General features: G+C 35.3%; 2 protein-coding genes and 1 pseudogene across 3 annotated transcripts; 2 read left to right on the forward strand and 1 right to left on the reverse strand.

The window, feature by feature from the left end:
• The first annotated feature begins 1651 nt into the window (after positions 1-1651).
• On the forward strand, positions 1652-7614 carry LOC112026294 (cysteine-rich receptor-like protein kinase 10; annotated as a pseudogene).
• Positions 7615-10677: 3063 nt separating this feature from the next.
• LOC112005969 (cysteine-rich receptor-like protein kinase 25) lies at positions 10678-13687 on the forward strand. 2 transcript variants are annotated; one of them, XM_065781818.1, is made up of 6 exons: positions 10678-11723; positions 12206-12340; positions 12447-12568; positions 12716-12926; positions 13186-13423; positions 13634-13687. In XM_065781818.1, coding segments are annotated over exons 1-6 (1500 nt in total). In that variant the 5' UTR covers positions 10678-10930; the 3' UTR covers positions 13635-13687. The 2 variants fall into 2 exon arrangements, with proteins under 2 accessions (XP_065637890.1, XP_065637891.1); XM_065781819.1 differs by having other exon boundaries at positions 10681-11699.
• A 2873-nt stretch (positions 13688-16560) lies between these two features.
• Positions 16561-17655, reverse strand: LOC112005963 (cysteine-rich receptor-like protein kinase 27). Its single transcript, XM_065781820.1, is given in 1 exon segment — positions 16561-17655. A coding segment is annotated over 1 exon segment (774 nt). The 5' UTR covers positions 17523-17655; the 3' UTR covers positions 16561-16748.
• Positions 17656-22144: the final 4489 nt, after the last annotated feature.

Consider the following 22144-nt stretch of genomic DNA (forward strand, 5'->3'; position numbering starts at 1 on the left):
TATGAATGCTCTAATAAAACTTCTTCCGCAATCCTCTCTATTGACTGACTTTAATTTTCCGATACTGTATCAGTTTGAAAAGTGGGCAAGTGGCTTGACTTTTCATTGAAGATTACCATTATCTCATTATTGATCAAAATTTTGTAAGAAAATAACAAAAAAATAAATGATAAAAATGTTTATCTTTTTCCATGATCCTAATTCCTGAATCCGATAGGTGTGGGCAAGAAACTGACCATACGACAATGGGCATGCCTTCCTTCAGTGGCTCCAATCTCCTTGCTCCTTCTGATCCTTTTCTTACTCAGCTTCGTTATGATAGTTTAGGGGTTGATTAAAGATGCAAGAAAACTTATTTCTCAAATACAAATTGTTTCTAATTTAGGGGGGAAAAAGTAAAAATGTTTCCTAACAAATGAATATCTTACTAAAAAACTATAAAATAAAAGAAATAGAAAAATAAAATAAAAAATTTAAGAGATGATAATAAATAAACTTTATTCATTAAGCGGTCATCCACAACATTATAAATAATTGTTGAATACATGCATGTACATTTTCATTACTAATTAGATTACATATTTATAGGGGTTAAAACGTAATGCATCCAGATGCTTTTAGAATATTTATTAACAAGTTATTTTAGGAAAGTTCTAATACTATTTTTATAAGAAATAGAAAAACGGTCAATTTTTTTTTTTTTCCTTTTCTATGAAAAAGTTTTAAAATATATCTCAAACTAATATCCTCAAGACATTTTTAATGTAAATCCACGTATTTAAGAATATAACTTCATCCATTTATGGATATAAGACCGTCCATTTATGAATGTAGTTTCATGCATGTACAACAAAAAAGCATTTTAATTTAATTAAAAATCTCAAAATTTTAAAAAGAGAAAAAAGAAAAGAAAAGTTAAAATATTATTTTTAGAACATTCAAATATTGCGAAAAAATTATAGATAAAATTTTATTGTACAATGTGCTCGTGTGATTAGGTGCAACCCATCATGTATGTAACTTATGATACCATCAAAAACTATATTATAAGATAAGTTCTATAAGCAATTAAATGCTGCTATTACTCACGTAGCTTTTGTTAAAAGTCTTGTAAAAACTCTGTTATTTACAATGAAAATATCCAATAATTAAAATTTTATTTTCCATATTATCAAATTGAAAATAAATAAATAAAAGACTCAGGTAACTTTCAGACTGACTCTCTCCGATGTAATAGCAGAAGACTTTTCGGCCCACAGAAAGGGCGCTGGTCCTGGTCGAAACGTTCATTTCTGTCTCCATCCGTTGGAAACTTGCGCTGTTGGGCGTCAATAAGATATTGAAATTTCAACGAACTCTTTTGTCCTTAAAGGAGTAGACAAAGTAATAATAAAGAAAATTTGGAGTTTTTCTGATAATACAAATAAATTCACAATTTTCCCAAAACCCCCCTTGCAACTTGCAAGGTAGTGACCGTAGTCACTTTCACGTAAACAGTAAGTTTTTCATTCATGAATCACAAAATGCGGAGAATGAAGTCTCCGTTGACTGACTTTTAGTTTTTCAGCACTGTCATCATTTTGAAAAGTCCACAGGCAAATGGCTTGCCTTTGTTCATTGGAGTGAAATAATGACCTTTATCGGTTTATCTTATTATATACCAATTTTTCCAAGAAAAAACAAGAAATAAGGAAGATTTTTTTTTTTTTAAATAGGCCTTTTCCATGTCTTGCATCTTGAAGAATAAGCACAAGACTGATCAAACGACAGTGGGTATGCCTTCTTTCAATGTCTCCATGTTCCTTCTAATCCTTTCCTTACTCAGCTTCCTAAGCCTAAACAGTGAAGCAGCCCCAGAATATCGCTACCATTTCTGTTCAAACGAAACCACTTTCACCCCAAATAGCACCTACCAGTCCAACCTCAACCGCCTCTTCTCTTCCCTTACCTCAAATTCCACGCGTGAAAGTGGTTTCTACAACACACCGTTGGCCAAACCCCAGAGACCACAGTCTACGGCCTCTTCTTCTGCCGTGGAGACCTCACACCCGATGAGTGCCGAGTCTGTGTGTCAACAGCAACCAAAGAAATTGTTGAGCAGTACTGCCCCGTAGAAAAAGTGGCCGTCATATGGTACAGTGAATGCGTGTTACGCTACTCAAACAAGTCATTCTTCTCCACCATGTTCCAAACTCCCAGCGTTTCTATGTATAACATTCAGAATATAACAGAGCCAGTCCGCTTCACACAGCTACTTGGAACTTCAATGAATGACATAGAAACCAAAGCATCAAATGCTCCGTCTGGCACACAAAAATTTGCAACAAAAGAAGCCAATTTTTCGGAATTACAAAGCCTATACAGCCTTGTCCAATGCGACCCTCTGATATCCAGCTCTGATTGCAAGACGTGCCTTGGGATTGTCGTAGGAAATCTGCCAGGTTGTTGTGCTGGAAAGCAGGGGGCTAATGTTCTGAATCCTAGTTGTTTTGTTAGGTACGAAATATATCCGTTTTACAGGGTACAAGCTGTTCCGTCACCGGCACCAACACCGGTGCTTCTTGCTCCTCCACCTCCACCTCCAAAAGGTATGTACCGGTATATAAATATATATTTGAAGCAAATGCATTTTATATTCAAATTAAATATTATATTAATATAAAAGTGATATTTTAAGTTTCAAATGATAAATAAAAATGAAGAAACCGGCTTTCAGAGATTTTTCAGTTCAGTTTATGTTTTAAAATTTCTGGGTCCTCCTCCTCGATCCATAGCTTAAGGACAGGAGGGCTAATGAAGTGCAAACATTTTTTTTTTTTTAATTATTCAATTATTTTCAAGATCATACCTGATTTGAACTGCCAAAGCATTTACAGCAAAGCTATTTTAGAACCCAATACACTAAAAACACCTACAACATCAAAGGTGTTGTACTTAAAAAAATCTAACTCAGCTCATGTAGCTGAAAGTTAAACACAAATATATTAATTTATTATCTCATTCTCCCTGCTCACTCTCTCTCTCTCTCTCTCTCTCTCTCTCTCTCTCTGACTCTGCACCCTCTATTTTTTTGTTTTTCTTGTTTTTTGCTGAATCTGCTCCCTCTCTTTCTCGTCCCTTTCTCCTCTATTTGATTGGGTTGTAGTGGGTAGGTTGGTGGGTCACACCGTGGGTGGTGGGACTTGGTTGTGGGTCACACTTGAGGTTGAAGATGAAAAAGTTGCTATGGGTTTTGGGTTTTGGCTTGAGGTTGAATATGAGTTCTTCCATGATGTGCTAGAGGAGTTTTAGCTTTTGGCTTAAGGTTGAAGATGAAAGCGTTGCTGTGGGTTTTGGGTTTTGGCTTGAGGTTGAAGATGAAAGGGTTTATAGGGACTGTATTTTGCTGAGAATTTTTCTGGTTTTCAAGGTAATTTTATGGGGGAGAGTTGTAGATGGTGGCTTGTTAAAATTGATGTTTGGCTGTGGGTATGGGTGTTCTATGATCTTGGGTAGGTGCTTGGTCGTGGATATAGATGTTTGTGGGTGTTTATGGGTAGGAATTGTTTATATTATTTTAATATATATATATATATATATATCTATATAAATGTACATGTATGTTGTGCGTTAAAATAAAAGTTTTTATATTTAGTGAATTATAAAGTAAGGTGATAAAATAAATAAAATAATTTTTTAAGAATATATATATATATATATATCTATATAAATGTACATGTATGTTGTGCGTTAAAATAAAAGTTTTTATATTTAGTGAATTATAAAGTAAGGTGATAAAATAAATAAAATAATTTTTTAAGTTACTAAAAACTAAAATTTTTAAAATTATTGTTTTGAATGCTTTAAAGAATTAAAATAACTTTGTTTTAAAAAAAATGTTATTTTAATATATTAAAAATTTATTTTATCAGTTTTAGCATTCCATTTAACAAGTTGCTTTTGTCACATTTTTTATTTTTAACACGTCACCGTTAAAATAACTTAAAATAAAATTAAGTTTTTATTAAAAAAGAAAAAAGAAAAAACCCAACCACACAAAATAGAACACACGTTAAAAAAGAAAAAAAAAATTCAACTACAAAATGAGAGACATGACATAACATGTGAGAGGAGAGAGAATAAAAAAAAGAAAAAGTAAAAAAAATTATAAAACATAGTAAAAGAGTACCATGCCAAATGCTAATGTGAAAAAGAGGTTTTTTTTTTTTTTTTTAAATAAATTTTTTGTGTACAAAATGCTGAAAAAATTAGCATTTAGCTCACCAGATACTTTAACCCATCTATAAGTTTAAAAGGAATGTTGAATCATGAATGTTAAAAAGGATGAGACATGGTAAAAGCAAGAAAAAAAGGAACTTACCTGGCCACGATGGAATTATTTTACTTTTAATTATATTATTTTACAATGAATCCATTGTATTTATAAAGAGGCTAAAGCCTAGTCTAATACGATTATAAGAATCACAATACAAATAGGATTGCACTTGGGGATGGGCTCCACTATGATTGTGCCTTCATATCTTTAACATCAACGATTGTAATGTTTAATAAAAAATTTCTTGATCTATGCAGGAAAAAGCAGAAACTCATTGTTAATAATTATCGCCATCGTTGCTCCAACTGTTGTCTTTATATTGCTACTCTGTATTGGCTGCTACTTTCTAAGTAGGAGAGGAAAAAAGAAGTACAATGCTGTACCTTATGAAAATGGTAATTTACAAAATTGCTTCTATACAATGTTTAATTTTCTTGTCTCCCTATCAATTTTTTTTTTCTTTGCTTAAAAAAAAAAAAAAGAAGAAAGGTTTAATTTTCTCATCTCTGCAAACTCCTATTCGAGGAAAATGGGGCCATAGGCCCCTGAATGATCATTAAAAATTTAATTGAAATGTATTATTAATAATTAATAAATTATTATGTTGTGTTTTTCCATTTATATTTTATTAATACTAAATAGACTAGTTTTATTTTTTATATTAATTTAGTATATTTCTTACTTTTTAGTGGTAAAAATTTTTTATTTTGTGTTTTGGTCTCTGAAAGATAAAAATCTTGGTTTCGTGCCTTATAGTGCCTTATGTTAGATGGCAATTATCGAAATTCATATACTGTATTAATTATATAGTCTGTATAAGTGTCTAGAATATCCTAAAGCTGAAAGGAAATTAATAAAAAAAATCACAAGAGTTATGGTTAGCTGATATCATTTTCATTTATATATGTCATTAATAATAGGCTTCTAGTATTTAAGCATATTTATACATTTCCATGTATAGCTTTCCAAGCACCCACTAAAAAATAAAGCATTTTCTATATGCTTCCAAACAGAGCATTTAATTTGCCAGCAACCTTTAACCCATTGTCGTGCTTATATATCTATAGCATCCGGTGAAATTACAACGGATTCCTTGCAATATGATTTGGCTACAATTGAAGCCGCGACAAACAACTTCGCAGATGATAACAAGCTGGGTAGTGGTGGCTTTGGTGAGGTCTTCAAGGTATGGAAACTTTTGGTGTAATTTTATTTTTATTGTTGTTATTTTTTATTTTGAAGAAAGTACTTTGCCAAACTAATGAGTGAGAGAGAGTACTCATTTAGTATTATGAACTCAACGCTTGGGAAATCCAAACAATTCAAAAATTTAGAAGCTTCTTGGGAATATATAGACCGTGTGAAATGAATTGCTCTAATTGGGGTTAGTATATATTCTCAGGGTACACTTCCCAACAAACAAGAAATAGCTGTGAAAAGACTCTCGCAAAACTCTCGACAAGGTGGTGAAGAACTTAAAAATGAGGTCTTGTTGGTAGCCAAACTTCAACATAGAAATCTAGTTAGGCTTTTGGGATACTGTTTGGAAGGAGCAGAAAAGTTACTTGTCTACGAATTTGTGCCCAACAAAAGCCTTGACTACTTTTTATTTGGTTAGTCACTTCGAAGCTAATATATATATATATATATATACTTCCTTGTTTGTCATGTAACATGTATCAATAAGTTTATATTTCAATTTTTATGTTGCTTAACGAATTTAGTGTTGTGGAGCTGGCGAAGATGCAAGAGATAGAGTAGTGTATATATATATATATATGTGTATATATGTATTTTAATTTGATAATTGATATGTTTAATCTAACATGAATATTGAATTTTGATGAGTGTGTAGACCCTGAGAAGCGAAGCTTATTGGATTGGTCAAGCCGTTATAATATTATTGGAGGAGTTGCTCGAGGAATCCTTTATCTTCACGAAGATTCTAGGCTTAGAATTATACATCGTGATCTTAAGGCTAGCAATATATTGCTAGATGCAAATTTGAATCCAAAAATTTCAGATTTTGGCATGGCAAAAATTTTTGGAGTTGATGAAACCCAAGGGAACACCAGTAAGATTGTTGGAACATTGTAAGTACTAGATTATACAAAGAATTTGTCAACTTTTTTTTTTTTTTTTTCATCCTAACAAATTAATCACATGAAAATGGGAAACACAACTCTTTCTAACCTTGTAAATTTTGTATCATGTCATTTATGGACAATCTAGAGATGCATTGTTACCACAACATTCCCTACATCATAATTAGATATAATCCGTGCAATACTTATATGTGAAAGTTAGCTTTAAATGTAACCAATGATCGATATACAATTATACATTTAAGTACTAAATAAAGTCTTAAGGTTTTATAGTCTCTTTATAATATTACTGAGTTGATGATGCTGGTTTGCAGTGGTTACATGTCTCCAGAATATGCAATGCACGGACAGTTTTCTGTGAAATCTGATATATATAGTTTTGGTGTCCTTATACTGGAAATTTTAAGTGGCAAAAAAATTAGTGCATTCGGTCAATCAGATACAGCCGAGGACTTGTTGAGCTATGTGAGTGGATCACATATTCCAGAACTCATTTTCTGTTATTATTTCCTATACATCAACTCTAAGTCAAAGGGAAACGAAATTGATATTTTAAAGATACTCACCAAATTGATGCAGGCTTGGAAACACTGGAGCAATGGATCATACTTGGACGTGCTAGATTCGGATATGAGAGATTCTTGCTCGAGAAATGAAGTTATCCAATGCATCCATATTGGCTTACTTTGTGTTCAGGAAAATCCTGCTGATAGACCATCAATGGCGACAATAATTCTTATGCTTAACAGTGACTCTGTTACTTTGCCATCACCTCAAAAGCCACCTTTTTTCCTTCATAGTAGAACAGAGCAGAACATGCCAACAATAGAAGTGGAGTCAGATAAATCTTCTAGCACGAACATGCCAACAATAGAGGTGAACTCAGATAAATCTTCAAGCACATCAGTGCAATATTCTGTCAATGAAGCATCAATTACTGAACTGTACCCTCGATAGTGTTTGTAGTAAGGAATTCTCCAAAGCTACTCTCTTTTCTAACGTCATGGAACTTGAACACTATAATACCCAACCGTTCTCTAAGAAATTGAGCCTCCATGTATGGTAATAAACGTTTGCTATAATTTGTAAAATTAATTATTGAGAAAAGAATACAAAATAATGCTACCCCAGTTGTACTCAATTTTTATTGCTACAAGACTACCACAAACAGATTTGGGTTGTGGCTATTTGTCATGTTGGCGTCGTTATTTCCGCTCACTATTTGCGAGCAATAGTTTACTCTTTTGTAGTACATCTCTAGCAGAATGTAGACACATCTTAAACACCTTATCTTTGTATGAGACTGCATCGGAGCTGAATATTAACAATGAGAAGACCACCATGTTCTTTAGCAATTAATACACAAATTGAGAGATTGTTAAAACTCCATTAAAACAGAAAAGCAAGTTAGTAGTGAGAAGGAATATGATAGACATTTGGGCCTACTTGCTATATGGTGGGACGTAACAAATGCCCTGCTTTTGTAACATTTAAGGAACTGGAAAAATTTGTAGTCGGGAAGGAGAAACCCCTTACACAAGCAGGTAGGGAGATTTTGATCAAAGCCGGCTCAATCTTTCTCAACTAATGGCATGAGATTTTATTTTATTTTTTTATTTAACTAGAAAACTTTGTAGGCACCGCACAAGGATGATGAGCAGCTTTTAGTGGGGGCTAATAATTTGAGGAGAAGAAACTCACTAGTTAAATTAGACCAAATTGTGCATAGGTTACAGGGGTATATGGGATTTTGTGATTTCATTGTTTCAACCTGGCAATGCTAGCAAAGCAGGAATGACCACTACTAAAAAAAAACAGTAAAATTCTTCATTTTAAGATTCTCATATTTCTCGAAATGGTCATTTTTCTTAGAAATGTATCTTGGCGAAAAGGACCGTGTCAGAGAAGGTACTAAAATGTTGAGATGGCAAAGGAGACAAAATTGGAATTTGGCGAGGGTATTGGTTGCCTACGCACACTTACTTTAAGGTCATCCCCCCATGTACAATGCTCCCTAGAATAGCAAAGTTGGGAGCCCTAATTGATCTCGATTCTCACTACTGGAAAATGTCTTTCATTGATCAATTTTTTTTCCTCATGAGGTAGCTGCCATCAAAGGGATTCCTTTGAGAAATTGGGACTCTATTGACATACTGATTTGGTTTGTTAATAATTCCGGGCAATATTCTATTGAAGTGGTAATGCTATGGTTTGTTTTCAAATATTCTAGCAGCATTCTTAGTTTTTTTTTTTTTTTTTTTTGAGAAACAGCATTCTTAGTTAATCCTAAAAAAATTCATGATCCCACCACTTAATTATTGAGAATTTTGGAAATTTCAAGTACCCTACAGAATTAAGTTATTCCTATGGAAGGCATGCAATGACCCCTATGCTATATGCTCTTGCTCAATGATTGGCAAAACATGTTGTAGAAGTTGCTTGTGTGAAGCATGCTTAAAGCTTCCCAACCTTCTCTTCTTTGATGTCACTATTTATGTGTCTGACCTCCAGATAGGAATGGCAACGGGTCAGGTTCAGGCCGGATTTTTCCATACTCGGACTCGACCAACGGGGCAAGACCCACAGCCCGGACCCGGCCCGTTTACTAAACGGATTTTTTTTCCAGGGCCCGGACCTGTCCCTACCGGGCCCCGCGGGCTCCACGGGCCCTGTTGGGCCGTGGAACTTCAGGACCCATTCTGTGGCTCAATTAAAAAAAAAATTGCCTAATATTGATTTTCTTATTATCCAAATAGGAGGGGAAAAAGAACACTCAAGAAAACCCATTATTTTCTTAGCAACCAACAGATCTAGACAATCAAAAACTAACAAAACCCATTATTTTCTCAGCAACCAACAGATCGGAAACCCTTTATTTTTCCTTACAATATTTTCCCACATCAAAAGAAAAAATAAGAATTAACATACAAACCCTAGGTCTGAACAATAAGACCCTACAAAATCAAATCAAGCAAGCCGATCTATTCAACCAAAATAGCACTAAAACTAGAAATTACAAGTTTGATTCTTTGAACAGCAGTGCCGACGAAGTGAGCATGGGAGGCGAAGTGAGCATGAGAGGCGAAGCAGCAGCGCCGGCAAGGTGAGGTATGCAAGGGGCAGCAGCACCGGCGGTCTTGGTCAAGTGAGAGTGAGGCTGAGGGAGAGAATGGGAGGCAGCTTCGGCTTGGGAGAGAATGACTAAATGAGAGGGTGAGAGAATGGGTCTGAGGGATTTAGGGGAATAGGGAGTATTTATAGTTAGGGTTATTTATTTATTTATTTTAAATATTATATATATGGGTCGGGTTCGGCCCGGGTATGCCTAATACCCGGACCCGACCCAAACCCGCTTCGGGTTTTTTAATGAAAACCCAGACCCGATCCTAATGTTAAATGGGTCGGGTCAGATCGGGTACCCGTGAGTCGGGTTCATTTTGCCATCCCTACCTCCAGAGTAAACTTGACTTGTTGATCTACACTACCTGTTGGTTTTTATGGAATCATAGAAATGAGACATGCTTGAGACTTTGTAATATGTGTTCGTCTCCGAACACTTTGGTTCGGAAAGTAGCAAACTTTGCGGTTCATTTCTTGGAAATGAATGGGGGAGCTTTTGTTTCTTAAGTCTGTACAATGTGTTTTTGTTTTTGATATTGGGTTACATTTAATTAGGTTTGCATTTAGTGCTAAAAGGCTGAAACTTATCTTTATTATTATGAATGTTGATGTAAAACAGTAGATGTAAACCTTTTTTTACTACTGTATATTTTTAGTGTAATAGTCATTTTATAAATATAAGTGTTTGTAAAGTATAGAGAGTAAGAACCAGGTTTAACTCTCCAGCAAAGAGTTTCACATACATATATTTAATTTAAATTAGTTTAGAATTTGTAAAATTAGTAAAATTAAAAAAGAAAAAGAAAAAAAAAGGAAGATATTTTCCATGTCCAAATTTCCGATATTTTCTCTGCTAATGACTTTTCTATTCTTTTGTTTTACTTTTCCACAACTTTGATTGGGTCCCTCCACAAGTCCTTTGCTTTGTTTTTTCTTCCTATGATATGATCACATTTATAAGGCCAGCAGTTTCTTGAGTAAAAGTCGCTTCACGTGGGTTCCCACTCCCTCTGTGTGTTCAGTCCGTGTTTTTCTCAAAAAACCAGTTGAGTGGGTTTGTCCGACATCCTCAAGTGTGTTACTCCCAATGGTTTTAAAGCCTTCACACAGCATTCAAAAGTTATTAACTTTTATATTGTGAGTAGGTTTTACAAGTATTGAATGTTATCTTTTACCAAAAAAAAAAAGTATTGGATGTTATCAAAGACCAACCTGTATCGACGGATTCGCACTCTCATTATTCATGTCTAAGTCCCTTGAACTCACTATTGACAACCACTTCTTTTAACAAAACTACCAAAGGTTCAGAGTAATTTGCCTTCTTTACATGACCCCAAAGTAAGATCAAGAGGTTGATATCAAAAGGAATTTGCCTTCTTTCCATGTCTCGATGATTACCCTTGTGGTCCTTTCCTTGCTTAGCAGCATAATTAGCGAAGCTGCGCCAACATACCAATTCCACTATTGTTCAGACGAAACTTTCAACCCCAACAGCACCTACCAGTCCAACCTCAACCTCCTCCTCTCTTCCCTTTCCTCCAATTCCTCTATTGAAAGTGGTTTCTATAACATCACAGTCGGCCAAAACTCTTCCAACAACACAATTTACGGCCTCTTTCTCTGCCGTGGCGATGTCACCACCGAAGTCTGCCAAGACTGTGTGGCCACAGCTACCAAAAACATAGTCCAACAATACTGTCCTAGAAGAAGATGGGTCGTGATATGGTATGACGAGTGTATGTTACGCTACTCAGAACCAAACTACTTCTTTATTATGAATGATCCAAGTGTTTCTAAGTGTACGGACAACACCACTGTAGCTGAATTGGATGGCTTTAATAAGCTACTAGCAACCGTGTTTGATGACTTGGTGACCCGAGCCCAAAGTGCTCAGCTAGGTGCTAAGATGTTTGCTACGAAAGAAGCCACGTTTTCTTCTTCTCTAACGCTGTATAGCCTGGTTCAGTGCACGCCTGACCTCTCCAGCTTCGATTGTAATAAGTGTCTTCAGGGAGCAATAGCAAACCTGCCGAATTATTGTAATGGAAAGCAAGGGGCTATGGGTTTATATACTAGTTGTAGTGTTAGGTACGATGTGCATCCATTTTACCGGATCATAGCTTCACCACCCCTACCACCGCCACCTCCAGCTCCACCAGGTTTGGTCACGAGAACCCATAATGGTAATATCAAAACTAACTACAGTAAATGCTAAAACTACTGCAAATTGGTTTATTTGCTATTGGTGATACTTTAATTTGTAATTGGTCTTACCACATAAAATGAATGTAGCGTCACAATAAATAAATTTTATTAAACATTTTAACTTTTGAATGTAAAATAAAATTTAGTACTTTTAATAATTTTAATTTGTGCATCAAGACCGTTTAGTATATCAAGTGATGTTCTTTGATTTTTTTAAAAAAAATATATTTTTTGCTGAGCTCATATTTTAATTGACCTTTCTTATGATGAATCAATTTTGGGTATAGCTAGCATACACAATGAACATTTTTATTTCCTTTTCCTTTTTCAAAAATTATTAATACTGTTATTCTTATTTTAGGACACTAGAGCGCATGAATCTACAGTGAATTGACACCATATTAGGGAGTCAGAAATGCCATTGGTTACGCTCATTTACAATATTTTAGTGATTATGCAGGGAAAAGGCAAAGCTCATCGGTGAGGATAATTGCCATAGTTACATCCATTGCTGTCTCTGTGGTGCTATTAACTATGGTGTACTGCTTCCGCCGTAGGAAATTGAAAAAGATGTACAAGGTTAAGGAGGAAGATGGTAATTACAAACATTTTTATTGATTTCAACAAATGTGTTATTCTCTCATGTCTGTACGTGTTGCTTTTGTAGAGTATTTCCTTACGTTTAACTTTTGGATGTGTAGCTGCTAAGGAAATTACAGCTGAAGAGTGTTTTATATTTGATTTGGCTACACTTAAAGCTGCCACGAACAATTTCTCAGATGAAAACAAGCTAGGTAAAGGAGGATTTGGTGTGGTTTACAAGGTATTAGACTAGTAATTTTTTCCCCTTGCAAATAGTATTAAATTTAATGTATGCAAAATCTGAACAGTTTAAATTCAGAAAACTTTGGCTTTGGGACTTTCATAACTTCTACAAGCTGTTCTAAGAGCTGCTTAAAGCATTTTACAGGGCACATTTCTGGGTGGCCAAGAGATAGCGGTGAAAAGGCTCTCAAGTAGCTCTAAACAAGGTGTAGAAGAATTTAAGAATGAAGTTTCATTGTTGGCTAAGCTTCAACATAGAAATCTAGTGAGGCTATTGGGATTTTGCTTGGAAGGAAAAGAAAAAATACTGGTCTATGAATATGTGCCCAACAAAAGCCTCGACTATTTTCTGTTCGGTCCGTTGATTCTTACCATTTGTCTAATTTCCTTGTGTTATATGAAATGCATGATTTCTGTTAAGATTATAAGCATCAAGCTGTACCAAATTTATAAATTCCTTTTACTTAGGACAGGATGAAGCTGCAGGAGATTAAAATATTAAATTCTTAATCTGTATTTGTCTTTTTAAATTGAAACAAATTGTACATTTTAGCATGGAGATTGACTTTAATTCATATATTCTAACTTGAAATTGAATTTTTGTGATTTTTGTAGATCCTAATAAGCAAAGACTATTAGATTGGTCAAACCGATACAAGATTATTGGTGGGATTGCACGAGGGATTCTTTATCTTCATGAAGATTCTCGACTTAGAATTATACATCGTGATCTTAAAGCTAGTAACATATTGCTAGATGAAGAGATGAATCCAAAAGTTTCAGATTTTGGCATGGCAAGAATTTTCGGAATTGACCAAACTCAAGATAATACTCACAAGATTGTTGGGACATAGTAAGTACCTAATTATAGACATTTTTTAACATTCGTTTTTTGTGTGGAAATAACTACCATAAATAGAGGGAAAATAAGTCTTTTCATAAAAATAAAAAAATAAAAAAAAACACCTTCAGAAAGGGTAGATCTAAGGAACTTTTCAATGGGACATAATGCTTTTAAACCCAATTAAAATAAGTAATTCTGTCTTTGTTTTGCTTGATCCAGATTGATGTATTATTCCAACCAAATAAACACAGAAAAAGAGGGGAAAAAAAAANACCCCAACAGCACCTACCAGTCCAACCTCAACCTCCTCCTCTCTTCCCTTTCCTCCAATTCCTCTATTGAAAGTGGTTTCTATAACATCACAGTCGGCCAAAACTCTTCCAACAACACAATTTACGGCCTCTTTCTCTGCCGTGGCGATGTCACCACCGAAGTCTGCCAAGACTGTGTGGCCACAGCTACCAAAAACATAGTCCAACAATACTGTCCTAGAAGAAGATGGGTCGTGATATGGTATGACGAGTGTATGTTACGCTACTCAGAACCAAACTACTTCTTTATTATGAATGATCCAAGTGTTTCTAAGTGTACGGACAACACCACTGTAGCTGAATTGGATGGCTTTAATAAGCTACTAGCAATTCAGCAGAAAGACCAACTATGGCATCGATAGTTCTCATGCTAAATAGTTACTCTGTGAGTCTACCATTGCCTCAACGGCCGGCATTTTTCCTACATAGCAGAACAGAAACTAGCATGCCAATAAAGGAGCTTGGGTCAGATCAATCTACAAGCAATGGAATTCCATCTTCTGTTATTGAAGCTTCAATAACCGAAGTATACCCTCGATAGCGTGATTATTCAATTTTTTACATAATGCAAGTATCTATTTGAGTGAAGAAACAAACCAAAATGGATCTGGAGTTTGATAGATCTTCAAGCCAATCAATAAGCATAAAGTAGTTCCCGGGTCGGATTAGGCAGGTTAAGGGAAACCTTTTCAACCAAACCACAATTAACAAGTTGGAAACATTCTAAACTACAGCCGACCTAGCAACTTCCAAAACTGGTGGGGTAGTTGAAAACTTGGGTTGTTCCACCTGATGGATCAGGCATGTTAGTTTTATTTGTGTTGTAAATTTATCCTTAGAAATTATTTTGCAAATTCGGAATAAATTTCAAAAGTAAGAATAGATTATGAACAAATTATGAATAAATTATTTTGGAAGAATTTGATTGTCGTTCTTGTCAGCTTTTTCTTGAAATAAAAAATAAAGTAAAACTGCAAATGTATAAATCTAAAAAATAAAAAATAATAAGTGCCACCACACATGCAAAGCTTGTGTGATAAGACAATAAACTTATCAAACCTATAGTCACGATGCATAGGCCATGTCTGGAAATGTGGCTATTATATATAAACCAAATGGACATATAGTCACGTTTTTAGGAGCTACAATCACGTTTTAGAAACGCAGCTATAACTTGCGTTTTGTGTAGTGAAATAGGATAACATCTATCGGTCAAAGAAAAAAAAAAGATAATATATTAAATCACAAGCACATAGAATCAATCCCATAAAGCAAAATTTCAACACAAAAATTCATCTACCTAAGTAAAGATGCAATAAAGAATTAAAAATCCGCTGTGAGAGAGAGAGTATTTACCTTTTTGTGAGGAAAAATATGGATTAAATGGAAGAGATAATAACAATTTTTTATAGTAAATTAAAGAGAGAGAAGAGGGAACAAGGGTTTCTCTCGGAACTAGTTTGGAGAGAAACCCTTCAAATTCCTTCTATATCTTTTTGTTGGTTGTCCTAATACCAGAAAATCTCTAACTCAGTATTGTGTTTTTCTAAGGGGATCCCTTATATCTTGGAGATCTAAGAAGCAAAATATCATCTCAAGATCATCTGCAGAGGCTGAGTACAGGTCTATAGCAACTACCACTTGTTAAATCACTTTGCTGTAAAATTTGCTCAAAGATTTACATGTTCCTCATAGCTAAAGTGTCCTGTTGCTCTTTGACAATCAAGCTGCCTTGCATATAGTTGCAAATCGTGTTTCATGAGAGAACAAAACACATGGAGGTTGACTGTCACCTGGCGGGGGACAAAATTCAGCAAGGTGTAAACAAGACCTTCCATGTAGCTACCACTTATCAGTTAGCAGACCTTTTTACAAAAGTTCTTAGAGAAGCTAGCTTTTGTAAATTGGTGAGTATACTAAAGATGATCAATATTTGTGTTCCTCCAATCTCTGCTTCTACTTAGCAATGTTGTGTTTCAAAGCAGGACTCAAAACATGTGGTTCAGGTCTCGAGGGGGAGTGTTAAAAGTTAAAACCAAAGATGATCAAGCGTTTAAACAAAATAAAAGGAAACAGAGATCAAACTACTCTGTTTTATAACAGTGTAGTAAGTGGAACAATGTTGTTCCCATTCCAATAAATAAGGCATGAAGCGACGATGTTTAATTATGCAACTTGATCCATTAAGCTGGAACACAAGTGAAGCAATTGGATTACTAGACCAACTAATTACTGCCTCCAGCTGTCTCATAATATATGATTGGATCAAGCAGATTGTTATCGTAGCAACTTATTAGGGAAATTAGTTACACATTCTTTCTTCTCTTTAGATCAATTCGTATATAAACAATAGAACACAATTGTATTCTTTATCTCAGTACATTCTGTATATTTTGAGTGAAGAACAAAAGCTGTGGGAATTTTATTTAGAGAGTTTTGTTGAAATGCAACACATTTTCATTGTTACACTGCAGTTGTAGGTTGGAAAAATTTTAGCATTATACTCCTATGACATTCCTGTTGTATACTTTCATGTATCTACTTTCTACATTGACTCAGATGTTGGAAACTTCATTTATTTTATGATCAATTCAAAGCTTTGAACCCAGTGGCGGAGCTAGAAAAATTTTTGGCCAAACAAAAAATAACAAAATTCTTAATTTTTTAAAAAATATTTGGGACCAAAAACATTTTTATTTCATAAATTAACTTTCACAATTCTAAGGAAGTAACATATATTTCTTTAGTTTCATATCTTTGACTTTGATTGAGCCTTTCTAAGAATTTATCATCTAAAGTTTCAATAATTGATTATGAGTGGAGTAGTAGAAAAAACAATGATAAATTTATGTAAAAGTGATTATTCAACAAATTATGGCAAAAGTTATACTAGCAGAAGAGCTGAATTTAAATATTGAATAAATAAAACAAATTACAAATCACTATTATTGAAACTAATTGATAAATATAAAATGAAAAATGTTCACAAATTCCCTGAGAGGATTGATAAAAGTCATGAAACCTTAGTGCGTACCTGGTGTAGTTGAAGGCGATTCTGGTGGTGGCTCAACTGAAGGGTCATAAAAAGAGTATACCTCATACCTCATATCACTGCTGGATGATACAAATTTCCCTCCTTGCTTTCCATTACAACATTCTGGTATATAACTCTGAACCCGCAGCAAGCAACTGTTGCAATCCGGCTCGCTCAAATCAGGGGTGCACTCAAGAAGTGCATATATGATTTGGGAGTTTGGGGCAGGGGCAGGGGAACTCCGCAGAGCAAACTTGTGAGTAGAGTTTCCTGATGCAGTACGATTTCTTAGGCTATTTAACAAGGGATTCAGCACGTTGTTGAAAGCTTCTACATCTGGGACGTTTCCCGTGTTGTGAAAGTTAAAAAGAGGGCTAGCTTCCATAATATTAATTATGGATCTGTTAAAATATTGAAGTGAGCATTAATCAAGCCAAATGATTGCCTCCTTTTGGTTTGGACAAGCCTTCAATAGGTCGGCGCTTGCCCCATTGATACAACTATGGCATTCGCTGGGCGAAGTGTCTCCTCTACAGAGTGCAATAGCATATACTTTGTCAGGAGATTCACCAACAGAGAAATTGTAAAACCCATAATCAATTTTGGTGTTGTTAATCATGGAGGCCAGGAGAGTATTGAGGTTTGTCCTGTAGGTACTGTTACTGGTGTAGTTACCAGTGTCATAACAGTAATGGGCAGCCGTGGGGATAACAATATGAATGAGAGCAACATAGAAGAATAACAGTAGTCTCGAATGACCCATTTTCATTGTTCTTCTGCAGTTGAAGATCTAGATTGGAAGACTTTTAGCATTGGACTCCAATTGCATTTCTTTCTATACTTTCATCAGTGCATGTATCTATTTTCTACATTGACTTGGGTGTTAGAAACTTCATTTATTTTATGACCAATTCAAAGCTTTTAGGTGAATAAATACATGGTTCACGAAGACGTGAGCGAATACCGAATAGTCAGCCTAGAAGCTTTGTCAAGGAGGGTTGAACTAGTTTCTGACAACCAATTTTTGTGTTGGTGCCACGCTCAAAGCATTGATATGAAGTAAAAGTGATCTACATATTATTAGTATTTGTAAAATTAAATTTTTTTTCATTTTCTAAGGATTAACTAGGCTAGGGAGCTACCGATCATTTTACTATGTCATTGCAGCAGTCATGGCCACCCAGTCAGGACTTGTTAAACTAAAATATTGAAGGTCCGTGTATTGATTTGGTCAAGGTTGATGACCCAACTCTGTCTTAGAGATAAAGTTATGTTAAGGCACTATTTAATCAACGTACGCTGTTGCTCTTCAGACTCTTTATTTCTGAACTCTATGTCAAAGTTTTATTTACTTCGAAATTAGCTGAGACCGTATTGAGAGACCAACTGAGTTGTTTAGGTTAGTATGTAAATGATTTTTCCATGGTGGCTTTAGCGAAAGCCACGGGTTCTTCTTTGGAGATGTTGGCATGTTACCCTTAATTTTTTAAAAATTTGGCAATATGCCTCTATTTGCAAACTATATAGGGGCGTGCCACTGTTTCGATACTCGATTACCTTAAAATCGAGTTTCAATTAAATACTCGATTCATAGAAAATCAAGTTACGCCCAATAAAACTTAAAAAAAGAAAAAATTAAAAAAAAAAAAATTTAGTGTGATCGCCCCATAGTTCAGGAAGCCCTATAGTGGCGTTTTCCTGCAAATTAATTTTTTCTTTTTATAAGTGTGATCGCTCCATACTAGGTTTAGGGATCCCTATAGTGGCGTTTTTAAACTATATAGTGACGTTTTAAAGACCTATAGCGGCGTTTTGCTACAAATTTTTTTTTTATAGTGTATGATCGCCCCATACCAGGTTCAGGGAGCCCTATAGTGGCGTTTTTAAGCCCTAGAGTGAGTTTTAAAACCCTATAACGGCATTTTCCTACAAATGTTTTTTTTATAAGTGTGATTACCCCATACCAAGTTTAAGGAGCCTTATAGTGGCGTTTTTAAGCCCTATAGTGGCATTTTTAAGCCTTATAGCGGCGTTTTACAACTCGAGTTCCACGCTTTTTTTTTTTTTTTTTTTTTTTTTTTTTTTTTTTTTTTTTCAAGTTTGATTAGGCATAACTCGATTTTCTTGAATCGAGTATTTCATTGAAACTCGATTTTAAGATAATCGAGTATCGAAACAGGGGCATATCCCTATATAGTTTCGAAATAGGGGCATATTGCTAAATTTTTTAAAAATTAAGGGCAAAAGGCTAGAATTCCCTGCTCTTCTTTCATTAGGTATATTTTTATTCTTTATACGAGAAAGTTTCAGTTAGGTTTAATTAGCCTAGAATCCTAACACAACGTGAGTAACAAACAAAGATTTGCGGAGCTTGATTCGGGTTTGATATTTTCTAGGTTCATGTTCAAAATTTGTGTTTTCCAACAGATCTGAACTCATGATTTTTTTTTCTATAAAATTGAATAATTTTTTTTTTTTTTTTCATTCAGACACTAATGTGGCATTTATTATTATTATTATTATTATTATTATTATTGTTTCTATGTAAGCTCCAAGTGTGCTAACAATGCACATTGTTTGCCACGCAAGCATTTTATGTTAGTGAGTTAATGGTAGAGACTAAATTAACAAGAAGTTGAAAATAACAAGGATCAAATTGACTATGACTCTAAAATATAAGAACCAAAATAGTGTTTTTGCCATTATTGTAATAGACAAAGGCTATTAGAAAATAGGCAAAAATACCATCTTTGTCCATCACTTCGTGGATATAGACCATCATACTAAATTAACCATGTTCTTCTAAAAAAAAAAAAAAACTAAATTTACCACGTTAATTCATAGTGAATCACCTATGACCACCATTAATTATCAAAGCTAAACATTTGCAGCCTTTATTAATATTAATCAAGATCTTTATAGGCGAGATCCATGTTCCTCCTTTCATCATCTCATTCGACCACTACTGTTAGTGTATAGCTTAGACTAGATTAGCCCATTGAGCTTGGCCCAGTATATTGTACTTGTAGTTTACTCATATTACTTGTACTGCACACATACCTTGCTTATATAAGGCTCTCTATTGAACATTATTATTTACACAGAATATACAAACTATTCAATCTTTCTCTCTCACTTTATATTCTTAACATTGTATCAGAGCTATTCCTTTGACTTTCTGGTTCCTGTGGTCATCTCTAGCGCTCTTCTACTGCCCTCATCTTCATCCAGTAGTCACTGTTAGAAGCGAGTCACCGTCCTCATGCCTATAATCCCTACAACTCTCGAATCTCACTGTTCTGTTCATCCAACTGCCAAAGCAAAGGCATAGAGTGACAGAACAGCCAATCCCAAGAAAAACCCAACCAAAAACAGCCAAAAAGGACCTGACACAGGCCCACACGCATCGCCTAAAGCTTTTGACTATCGAACACGCGCTCCACGTGCCACCAGAAATGCACATGCACCTCACGCGCCGGATATTGAGTCGCCACGCGCTCCACGCACCTTAGACCATCAACGTCTGTCCACGTCAGCCTTGAGCTAACGTCATCCTGCACACATCAACATCTGCATCATCCGCCTACTTCAGCACGTGCTAGCAGTTGACTTTGACCGTTGACCACTACTGTTGACCGTTGACTTCTTGACCAAAGTCAAAAAATTTCAACAAGGCTTGTCTTACTTAGTTTTTCACTTAGATTTCGATTTTGGGCTCCATTTCTAAATCCGAGGTCTTTAAATCCCACTTTTTGGTCATTTTCTTCATTATGACTCAACAAAATGAACGAAATCTCATACGTCTTATCACCATTATGTTGGATGGTCCTACTAGCTATCATGCATGGTCTTAGAATATGACAGTCTTTCTCAAGGGTTGTAAACTATGAAGATATGTGACTGGTTCAATTCCTAAGCTAGTACCAAACCTTAAGTCCAAAGCCACAATTGCTGAAGATGCCTCCAAGACTACTGTTACAACGGATGATTATGAAGAACGCCTAGAGGAATGGGAGAGTATTCAGAGTAAGATCTTGTCTTGGTTTATCAATACCTCTATTCCCTCAATTCATAATCTTCTTCCTCATCTTGAGACTGTTAAGGCTGCTTGGAAATTTTTGGCCGATCGTTATAATTGTATTAATGATTCAAGCCTGGAGTTCCACATTGAATCAAAACTTTATCAAATGTGCTAAGAGACAGGTCAGTCTATTTCTAGTTTTTATTCTTAGACTTCTACTATGTGGGAATAACTCCCTGCTGCAAATCCTCCACTAGTGTGTTCTAAGGACATTGAGCTCTTTGTTAAATATCGGGATCATCGTAAATTTATGCACTTCATGATAGGTTTACATGAGGATTTTGAGCCTACAAGGGCTTCTCTGCTTAGCTGGTCTCCTACTACTTCTCTTGATGTTGCAGTCAAGGAGCTCATTTCTAAGGAGAACCGTCGACCTACTCATCACATGTCATCATCTGATCATGTACTGGTTACACCATCTCCACAGCCTCCCATTGCTACATTCACTGCTCCTCCACGAATAAACTCTAGGCGTCCCACCTCTCAGTCTTCCAAAGGTACTCGCTACGAGTGTTGCCATGCCAAAGGCCATGGCATATCAGTTTGTCACAAACTGCAGAAATTTTTGCAAGAGCAGAAAAAACTTCTCTTCCTCGGACAGCTGCTGTATGTCCTTCAGATCCATTGGTTCCTACAAGTCCATCTTTGGCTTCCTCACTTACTACGGCTAATATTAAGGCAGTAATTCAACAGGTTTTATCCCACACTTCCATTGCCTTTTCTGTCACCTCAGGTAAACAACCTTGGTTTTTTGATACTATATATTGTAACCATATGACTCCTAATGAATCCCAATTTTCTGATAAGGCACTCTTAGAACATCCAATCACCATTTACACTACTAATGGAACTCTTATGCTTGTTAGTCATAAAGGAATAATATCTTCCACTTGTTTATCCCTTAGTGATACTTTTCATAACCCAAAGTTATCCCTCAATTTGCTTTTTGTTGATCAACTTTGTGAATTAGGTATAGATCTTCTATTTACTAATCATGGTGTCAATGTGCAAGATCCCTGGACAGGTCAAGTACTTGGGACAGGCCGTAAGGTTGGTCGCATGTTTGAGGCTCATGACCTGAAGATTCCTTCCCAAGTTGTTTCTGCAGCTGCTAACACTACCATCTCCTCACTTGATCTATGGCATGCTTGTCTTGGTCATCCACCCTTATCTTGTCTTCAGTTGTTAGCTTTTCATGGTCATTTAGGTTTAGTTCAACTTCAAAATTTTGATTGTACTTTATGTCATTTTAGCAAACAAACAAAATTGCCCTTTTAATAATAGTGACTCATTTTCTTCTGCAC

This window comes from Quercus suber, unplaced genomic scaffold, assembly GCF_002906115.3.
Source record: "Quercus suber isolate HL8 unplaced genomic scaffold, Cork oak 2.0 scaffold_279, whole genome shotgun sequence".
Lineage (NCBI taxonomy): Eukaryota > Viridiplantae > Streptophyta > Magnoliopsida > Fagales > Fagaceae > Quercus > Quercus suber.